The sequence below is a fragment of the Prunus dulcis genome, chromosome 7 (genome assembly GCF_902201215.1).
Source record: "Prunus dulcis chromosome 7, ALMONDv2, whole genome shotgun sequence".
Lineage (NCBI taxonomy): Eukaryota > Viridiplantae > Streptophyta > Magnoliopsida > Rosales > Rosaceae > Prunus > Prunus dulcis.
The window spans coordinates 19,303,830-19,314,499 of NC_047656.1; the positions used below are offsets into that span (position 1 = coordinate 19,303,830).

Consider the following 10,670-nt stretch of genomic DNA (forward strand, 5'->3'; position numbering starts at 1 on the left):
GTGTGTGAGTTTAATATGATATCGTCCCTTTCAATAGAAAATGTCCTCAAAAAAAAAAAAAGTTTTCCTCTAATTCTCTTAAATTTTTTCAATTATAAATAACTGATTAATATTAACTTTACCAAAATTGCAAGATGAAAAAAGAAAAACGTTTTTTCAGTAATCAATTGGAGGAGATGTCTTTGGGGTTTAAACATGAGACCACTAATGCGCAAATGCTCTTATCAATAAATTATATGGATCCGTTGATGACATCAAAAGTATCGTTAGACGAATATATCATTGAGATGATAAAAAGAAATCCAACTATTACTTGTCATAAATTAACAAAACCTTAAGCAGACTTGTGAGATTAATTATGACATTTTGTCAAAATATGAATCCATACTACTTGCTCGACCAAGTTCAATGCAGCCATAGCAGGAAGTCTCCCAATTGCCTAATTCTCTTACAAAGTCCAAAACATTGAACCTTCACTGTCCAATCCATATTCTAATTCCCACGTCACCTTTTTGTTTTGGTCAATGTAATTCTATTCAAATAAATTGAAAATGATTACAATGGGGTGGAGAACCACAAGCTAAAGATGAGACAGACCTCCCTATTTATGTACCTTCTCAACCCAAAAGCACAAGACATCAAACAGCCATGGCTAAGGCTTTCTCTGAGTTTCGGCCACTGGACGAGACATCCCTCATAGACTACATAAACTCTGTACCCTCTCTCTGTTCCAAGCTCCACAACAACCTCAACGGCTTGGAAATCAAAGAAGTAGGAGATGGCAACCTCAACTTCGTCTTCATCGTCGTTGGTTCTTCTGGTTCTTTTGTCATCAAGCAGGCTCTTACATACGTGCGTTCCGTAGGCGAGGCATGGCCAATGTCAAAAGACCGAGCCTATTTTGAAGCAGCGGCGCTGAAAAAACACGGTCATTTGTGTCCCGGCCACGTGCCTGAAGTTTATCATTTTGATCGCACTATGTCATTGATTGCAATGCGTTACTTGAAGCCTCCGCATATCATTCTGAGAAAAGGGTTGGTTGCTGGGATTGAGTACCCTCTGCTGGAGGAAGACATGTCGGATTATATGTCGAAGACTCTGTTTTACACTTCCCTTATTTACAATTCCACAACAGAGCACAAACAGGGTGTTGCTGAGTTTTGTGGGAATGTGGAGATGTGCAGGCTCACCGAGCAGGTCGTCTTTTCTGATCCTTATAAAGTTTCTGAATATAATCGATGGACCTCTCCTTATCTTGATTCTGATGCTGCGGCTCTGAGGGAAGATGAGGCTTTGAAGATTGAGGTTGCTGAGTTGAAATCTCTCTTCTGTGAGAGAGCCCAAGCTCTGATACATGGAGATCTTCATACCAGTTCTGTAATGGTGACCCAAGAATCAACCCAAGTTATAGACTCTGAATTTGCATTTTATGGGCCAATGGGTTTTGATGTTGGTGCTTTTCTGGGCAACTTGATTTTGGCTTTTTTTGCACAAGACGGGCATGCGGATGAAAAGAATGATAGAGAAGCATACAAAGGTTGGATTTTGAGGACAATTGAGAACACTTGGAATCTTTTTCAGAACAAGTTTATAGCTCTGTGGGATCAGCACAAAGATGGTTCTGGTGAGGCCTATCTGCCTGCGATTTACAACAGCTCTGAGATTCAGCAGCTTGTGCAAAAGAAATTTATGGAAGATTTGTTTCATGACACCCTGGGATTTGGTGCTGCCAAGATGATAAGGAGAATTGTTGGAGTGGCGCATGTTGAGGATTTTGAGGCGATCAGTGATGCTAGCAAACGGGCGGGTTGCGAGCGAAGGGCTCTTGAGTTGGCAAAGCTGCTTCTCAATGAGAGGCGAAAATTTCAGAACATTGCTCAAGTTGTTTCAGCCATTAAACAAGGCAAATAATAATGCATAGTGGTTCCTTAAACGAATTGCAGGTTATAAGTGTTCATCTCCATTCAAGGTCCAGTGCTCGTTTCCATTCGAGGTCCCGTGTTCGTTTCCTCCTGCACCTAAGATCCTGTGTTGGTTTTCTCGCCCGGCAACAGATTCTGATATAAATTGCTCCCTCAGATTATCGTATAAGTCTGGTTTTTAATTTTCTTTCAATATTGATAAAAAAATAATTATAACGAAGAAATTATGTACGATAAGGCCTTTTTGGCAGGGCATTGGAAGTTTGTTTAATTTCCAATTATACCTATATTAGATAATAATAAGAAATGCATTTAATGTTATATCATCATTCTAAATTGTTAATGGAAACAAATTGTTCATTAAAAATTGTTAACAGAAACAAATTGTTCATTAAAAAGGTGCATTTAGTGCTGACGTTAGTTTCCCACAAAAAGGAAAATTTGAGGATTTCAATTTCTGGCCCCCTCCAACACCCCCCCCCCCCCCAAAAAACCATGTAAGAGGCAACCATTTTCTATAATTTCCAAGCAATATGGTCATTAAAAAGGTGGATTTAATGCTGGCCTTAACAAACATGATTTCCCATTTGTGCGTTTAAGAAATGGGCCCCATCTTACTGCACTGGGTTGTGGATATGAAGATTCCGAGCAAAATACAGAGTCGGCTTCAACTGATTTCAAGTACTAAAATACAGAGCAAGAATAGCAGCGAAATATCCATCATATAGACAAACGTCACCCAAGAAACATTGACAGAAGAGAGAGCATATAACCTGTTCAAAGTCACAGAAACCAATTCAAAAACGAAATCTTAAAATTAGGACTAAGCTATGCGCACTCTTCCATACACTCTAGATGAGAAACAGATATCTACTCGAGACAAAATTACACCAGCAAAACATGCCCTGGCCTATTGTTAATATGCATCTCCAATTCGGCCTCGCCCCATGCCGCGACGATCATCTCGTCCTCGATCCATGTACATAGGCCGGTTATAATCTTTTGGCGGTGGGCCACCCCTTAATGGGGACCGGCTTCTCTCTCTAACATCATGTGCCCATCGGCCACGGTGGGCCGGTGGTGGTGGTGGTGAAGGAGGAGAGGGCAGTCGCCTTTCGAATGCTTTCCGTTCATTAAAGAAGCTATCCCTTCCGCGATCCCTATTACCCCAATCCATGGGCATTGGCCGATCAAACTTGGCTCTTCCTCTATGGTTGTCCGAGTAATCCAACCGATCTCTTCGCATCTGATGGTCAGGAAACCTGCCTTCATGCCTTGGAGGTGGCATCCCAGCGCCAAAATCTCTAGGGCCATCTCTAGCCCAGCCACGAGGTGGAGACCTATAGCCACCATTCAAGCTCCTTCCAAGTGGAGGATCAACTGGAGGACCAGGGAAGCGTCTAGGAGGACCACCGGGAGGTGGTGGGCCGGGATAACCTCTTCGAGGACTTCCCCCAGGTCCGTAGCGGAACTTGTTGCAGTTGTTGCAGTACTCTCGCCTTGCAAAGTTCAGGTTGCCACATCTGAGACACGTAAAGAATATAAGGATTGGAACGTGATGAATGCATATTTACAAGCATTAACTCACATTGCAAAATGAAAGGAAATTTTTTCCAACCTAAGCCACAATCAGTAAACAGGAACACCTTGCACTTAAAAACAACTCACATGATGGTACATACAGCTATTAAAATTCATAATTTGATCACTGTGATTAGTTCCTAGAAAACTTATTAAAATGCAAGAAATTACATGCAACTTGGATGAGCTCCACTTCTGTACTAAATAGATTTTTTTTTTTTTTTTTGCAGAGTTATACTCAATAGATTTGAATATTCATAAAATTCTTGAAACTTGTAACAAGATTTTGTAAGTCTACATGCAAGTTTTCCTCTCTCTTGTCCTTCCCTTTTCAAAATCCTGCCTTAAAAACTGAATCACGTGAAGCAGAAACATCGATGCAGTCATAGCACTGACAAGTTGCAACGAGGAAAACCTAAACAAAGAAGAAAAAAGGGTGAAAATGTACTCACAAAGGATCTGGACAAATCCAGTCTCCAAGCCTTTGGCGCACATTTGGATTATTTCTACTCCCTTCACCTCTGAATGGCCCAGGGCCAGGCCCTGGCCCATCTAAACCTCTACTGAATGGTCTGCCAGCACCCCTTCCTCTAGCATAATGAGGTGAGTTGTCTCGATATCTACCGGAATCCCGCGCACTGCCAAACTCACGACCGCGTAGGGGACCACCTGAATGATCATACTCAGAACTGTATCGATGATCTGCATCCCTGCGGTGTACAGGAGAAGCAGAACCTGCACGCATTCTATATCCTGGAGAAGGTAGTGAATGGAAAAGATAAGTAACCACCAATTGCACAGAAAAACAGACAACGGGATTATAATGTCAGTAGCCGAGGGATTAGGAGTTGTGACCCTGAAACTTCCATAGGATCATTTCAAAGTTTGTAAGGGCTGTTACCATCACTCAGGATCTCTTCATTGTGGTAGTTAAAAGAAACATCATATAAGTGTGGAAGAGAATAAGAAGTTCAGACAATAACTGCCCTTGTTACTTCTCAAACAACTGGCGCATAATACCAGTAAATACAGCAACAAGCATGTTTACTCAACCCCACAGTCCTCAACACATAGGGTAACTGCTCACCATCGAGAACAATCAAATTACACAGTTTTATATTTTCAAAAGCCACATCCATCTACCATATGAACCATTACAAGCTTGCCACATATTTTTAACCTACATATCTGAAAAACCCCATCAATCATGAATCTGGAGTAACCATACCATAACCTTGTACAGCATTCGCAGTGATAAGGAAGAAGATGCAGCCTACAGATAAAGAAGATGTATATGCACCTAATTGGTACTTGATACTAATCCAGCACAGATAACAATAATCCCAGTACAAATTAGTTCCAAGACCTTCAGTTGAAACATGACTGCAACAAGTAGCAGTGAAACCAATAGTGCACACCCACATGAAATGAACTGCCCAATAAGAACACCAACTGAACTTCAAGCCTCCAAATACTTCTACAATTTACCCACTCCCAATTTGTTCATTTCTTCAGAGACCATCTTCGCATCTTCCTATAAAAATTCAAAACCCCTGATTCTACTAAGATTCATAAACTTGCAACTGAACTGCGATGCATAACCATTCTGAACAGCATAGAGGGATGAAACAATTGATGCATGCTCAACCCGAATAGGTAATTAGTGGGATTTAAAAGTAGAAAGGGGGATAGAAATTATCATCCAAAAGCTGAAGGGTTCTGCAGCCATTGTCTGTAGCAGTTAACCTCCCAGAAAATATAAAGACGGCAAAAACCTACAACATACATGATAACCTAGAATTGAACATACTAAAAGAAGTTCCCGAATGTTCCTGCACTCTACACCAAATTTAACAATGCTGAGAAGTATAAACTCATATTAGTGACTATATAACCATCCACTAATCCTATAAAGGCATCTGAAGAAAATAAAAAAGGAAAATGAAACATGAGACCGAAACAAAACCACCACTATCAAACACAATTCCCAACCACAAAGCAAAGAAGCACAAAACCAAGGAAACAAGAAAAGCTCAACATTACCCAGGAAACACATCTTCCTTAGTGTTACATACCCACATAGTAAATTCAGTACCCCTTAACCGAACTGAATTTCCACCATCTTGCAATTGATAACCAAATTTTCCATCTTCCAGCAGCATCTCAAGTAAACCATCCTTACTGTTGGTTGCAATTCAAAATAACCAAAATGATACTGTCAGTGGTGTTAAGTTCCCCACAATGCTTGCACCACGTCATGTGCCCCGAAATTCTTAAGAATAAATCCCATTCAAACTTCCAGTTTTGATTGGCATTTCAATGAACTCTTATTTGATATGAACCCGATAATCTAATCATCAATCCCATAAAAATTCAGACAAATACCACAATCATAGGCAATACAACAAAATGAGGCCCAGCAACCGATATTCATTGATGCAGCAACCCACGAGTTCACACATCATATACGATTCCCATGAATCTCCCACAAACAAAAATACCCACAATATGAAAAACAATTCCCCCAGACCATGATCCAAGACTGCACTCACACCAACATGCCTTCCTCAAGATTCAAGTTCTTGCAGGCACATTCAGAGCTGTAAGACACAATAGCAGAATTTATTCACAGTTTGACACTCTATAAGCGGTTACAGATCCACATGCTCGACATGCAGTGTAAACAAACAAAAGGTTCAAGAAACCCAGAAACCCATTTGTTGTATGACTATCACAACTAATAGGACAATATTCACCGTAATCGCTTATAATAATCATAAATATGATCAAGCATATACTAAGCTTCAAAAATCAATTACTGATGAACTAAGAAGTTCTAACACAAAATTGATATAGTTCAAAATCTATGCTCATAGAAGCATAAAAAACAAATTCCATGACATGAACCTCTTTGTTTTACAAGTTGCACTTCAAACACACACCACAAATAAATGAATGATTATGATTATTGAATCTATAAGTTAAAATGATAAAATCCGACGACGAATCAAATTAAGTACAACAAAATAACAAAATGAAAAGAGGATGGCATATAACAAAACCAAAATAAGAACACACAAATTCATAAAGCACTAGTAATCAATCCAATTTGGGCAAAAATCACCATAACAAATAAAAATGGAAGCTGAGAATAGAGAGACGAACCAGGATCATCGTTGTAACGATCCGAACGAGTGTACTGAGGAGGCTCACGGCGAACCTCGCCGAGCTCGTAATCGCTGCCACGGCCAGCTCCATCGCCACCGCCGTCGCTGGTGGAGGGCCGGACGACAAGGCTGCTCAGAAGAGGCTGATGATGCGATGTCGTTTGGTCCTTGTCCCTTGACCCCATCGTTCTGTACGCTTCGCTGTTCGATAGCGATGAGTCGCAAGACAGAGGTGCGAGGGTAATGCAAGCCCTAGAAGTGGGTATGAGAACTTTGTTTGAAATTACGGAGAAGGGTGACAGTATTCCTGGTTTGACATAATGAGGATAGGGGTGTTTAAGGAATATGAATAGTAACGTATATGAGTTATTCGTATACTTATTTTTACAGTGTGTGTGTGTGTTTAATTGGGAGTTGAGATCTGCTGTCCCAAATACAATAATTTAAGAGTATAGCCTATAAATAAACATTTTAACAGTATAGCCGTGCGGCTATACTTTTTAAATAGAATAGTATAACAGTATCGCCGCTCGGCTATACTATTTAAATAGAATATTTCAAGAGTATTGCCGCATGGCTATACACTTTAAAAGTATAAAATTAGTTTCTTAGTTTTTGTTTTTTGGCAAACTTTTTTAATTTAATATATGTAATTAAGTAATATCTTAGTATTTTTTTAATTACTTTAATTAGTAATTATATTTTAATTACTAAATTTTTAGTTTAAATATTTGACTGATTTCATAAATTACTTAACAAATAGTAATTAATTATTTTATACAAAATTAGGTTGCCTGAATCCAAGTCTCGAACCAAAGACTTTGGCTTTCTAACTTGTTCCAAAATATTTCTCAAGCCTTGAACCCTAACCATAAGCCTACTATGGGGTACTTATGACTCGATTAAGCTTGGATACTCACGTAACTCCATCTAGAGTTTTACGATTAGGGTTTTGATTTCAATATATGGTTAGTACGACATAACCGGACCTAACACTATACTCGAGGGTGCCTTGACTTAGACTTTAACAAGTTGAAGTATAGCCACGCGATTATTCTCTATAATTTTTTTAAAATTAATTACTATTTATCAAGTAATATAATTTATGAAGTTATTAAAAATATTTAATACTAATTATTCACCACATAAATAATAATTAAAGTAATTAAATAAGGCTAAGATATTATTTAATTACTAAAAATAAAATTTAAAATAAAAATTTATTGACTTAAAGATTCTAAGTTTAAATATATATTTTTAAAACACATATCCCGACGAATTCCGTCAGCACAAATCTATCCCGGTGAAATTTGCCGACTTAGACTTCTCCTGAGGATAGTTCGTCGACACAGGTTCATTTTGTTGAGAGAGGTCTAATTTGACAAATATTTGCTGGCATAGACCTTTACCGACGAAATTTCGTCTAAACAAAATTTCTTGCTTTTAAAAAAAATAATTTAAATATATATAATTAGTTTCTTTGATATACATTAATAAAATATTTTAAAAGTACAACTAGCAACGCGTTTTTATCAAAAATAGCCCAAATTTACCTCATACTTTCATAAATGTCAGTTTTGTAAAAAACTTTCAAAAATAACCAAAAACCCACTTAAATAGACTCAAATGCATGTAAAACTAAAACCTACATAAAAGTTAAAACTACTACTATTTGATTATATATATATTTTGGACAAATTCGGGAAACATTAGGAAAAGGAAATCGCACTTGTGGATCCCGCTTCCATCTTCTAACTATCCATTCCATTACTCACGTCCTCAGCCCAGAGGCAGTCCCCTCCTCCATCTCCATCTAGACCACTAATCACATACAATACACACTTTTATATTCAAGTCCAAGTAGCTAATTCTTCAAGGCCGTCTTGGTTGTGCAAAGTTTCTGAGAGAATACTATAAAAGTTTTTTTTTATTTAAAAAAAATAAGTTTTAAAATTTTTTTTAGAAATAAAAAATCTTCCATCATGAACATTAAAGAAGCATGATGGATTATAGTAAAACAAGAAAAAGAACCATGCTATCCAGTAAAGGGATGAACAGATACGGATCTGATACTGCAATATTTAAGATGACACTATGCAGTATCATATCATGTATGTATGACTCACTTCATAAACAGGTCCAAATGATTATAAGCATATAACGAGATAATTAAGGATCAAAACCTGTATATATATATATATATATATGTTGTGGACTGTTAAGATCCCATGAGCACAACCATGCTTGGCCCTGCATATGTTTATTAAAAAAAATGGTAGAGAACAAAGAAGCAAGGGAAACAAAATAAAAATAAAAATAACGGCACTTACCGTACGGGAGTTCGACTAGTGCTGTAAATGTGCCTACTAAATTCTAATTTTTTATCTAGTAGGGTTTTGCAATTTAGATCTATGTGGTTTTAGTTTTGAGGGCATTTGAGTCTATTTAAGTGGATTTTTGACTATTTTTGAAAGTTTTTTACAAAACTGACATTTATGAAAGTATGGGGTAAATTTTGGCTATTTTTGATAAAAACTCGCCGGCAGCTATACGCTATAAATAGAAATTTTAAAAGTACAGGCATGCAGCTATACATTACAAATAGAATATTTTAACAGTCCAGCCATGCGGCTATACTATATAAATAGAAGTTTGAACAGTATAGCCGGGCGGCTATACCTTTTAAATACAATATTGTTAACAGTATAGCCGCACGGTTAAGTTCTTTAAATAGAAATTTTAACAGTATAGCCGCGCGGCTATACTCTTTAAATAGAATTGTTTAACAGTATAAGGGCGCGGCTCTACTTTTTAAATACAATAATTTAATAGTATAGCCATGCGGCTATACTCTTCAAATACAATAATTTAACAGTATAGCCGTGCGGCTATACGCTATAAATAGAATATTTTAAACCTATAGCCGCTTGGCTATACTCTTTAAATAGAATATTTTACAAAATAGTTTCAAATAATTAGTTACAATTTATTAAGTAATTGATGCAATTAATTAAAATATTTAAATACTAATTATTCTCTAAAATAATCTATATATATAAAACAGAAGGCAGAAAATTGTGAAATATTCAAAATACCAGAAAATGCCCTTTGTTAATTCAAATATTAAGAATTATAATTATTAATTAAATAAGAATAATATGGTCAATTCACATTTATTTACAAAAAATTAAAATTAAAATTAAAACTAAATAACCCATGTTATCTTTTCTTAATACCAAAAATAAAAATATATATATATATATAAAATCAATTGGCACATACGTAAAGGACTAGTATTTAATTACATATGATTTGTCTAAGGCATGAAATGATTTTTATTTTTATTTATTTAAAAAGAAGTTGTTTACGGATTTTCGGCCCAATTATTATTTATCCATAAGATCCAATTAATCTAAAGACCGACTCTACTAAAAGAAATGAAAAAGAGCCACAGCCTAGCCCAATTATTCAGGGAGGGACTCTCACATCCCATTTTCAAATCAATTGCTTCATGTGATCGCTTGGCGTTACCATGGAAGTCACTGAACCTAGTGCACGCGTCATCATAGCGGGCCCACCCATAATATAATCCCACAAATGTGGTCCCAGCAATAACTTTTCAATTGTTATTCTAAGCCCTCCTTGCAATTTAATCAAACTTCAAGGACTAAACACAAAAACTCAAATCTCAAAGATGCAGATGGAAGCTGCACCGGTTCTTACGTCGCAGAGACCGACTACCAACAATTCCAACACGTGGCACGCAAAATTAACTCACCCGCAGCCGGACACCCTGCATTCTTTGCACTTAGCCACGCGGTAGAACGTGGACCGTGGAACAATTTGAAAATGACAATAAAGCCAAACTATACGACGTCGTATCTTTCATAAGACATTGACAGCCCTCATCTTTTTGACCCACAGTAGCACCCAATCCACGCTTGGCGTATTTTACAGTAAAAATACCTTACAGAAATAAACTATTAATTAAATATAAGCT

General features: G+C 37.1%; 2 protein-coding genes across 3 annotated transcripts; one reads left to right on the forward strand and one right to left on the reverse strand.

Moving 5' to 3' along the window:
- The first annotated feature begins 534 nt into the window (after nt 1–534).
- On the forward strand, nt 535–2,249 carry LOC117634439 (methylthioribose kinase-like). The gene has a single exon (XM_034368554.1). The coding sequence runs from the start codon at nt 649–651 to the stop codon at nt 1,909–1,911; it is 1,263 nt and encodes a 420-aa protein (XP_034224445.1). The 5' UTR covers nt 535–648; the 3' UTR covers nt 1,912–2,249.
- A 339-nt stretch (nt 2,250–2,588) lies between these two features.
- On the reverse strand, nt 2,589–6,966 carry LOC117634142 (transcription initiation factor TFIID subunit 15). Of its 2 annotated transcripts, none has more exons than XM_034368077.1 (3): nt 6,669–6,966; nt 3,956–4,256; nt 2,589–3,445 (listed from the first exon to the last, which is right to left on the reverse strand). In XM_034368077.1, exons 1-3 carry the CDS (start codon nt 6,853–6,855, stop codon nt 2,839–2,841), a joined length of 1,095 nt encoding a protein of 364 aa, XP_034223968.1. In that variant the 5' UTR covers nt 6,856–6,966; the 3' UTR covers nt 2,589–2,838. The 2 variants fall into 2 exon arrangements, with proteins under 2 accessions (XP_034223968.1, XP_034223969.1); XM_034368078.1 differs by lacking the exon at nt 6,669–6,966 and adding an exon at nt 5,579–6,602.
- Nucleotides 6,967–10,670: the final 3,704 nt, after the last annotated feature.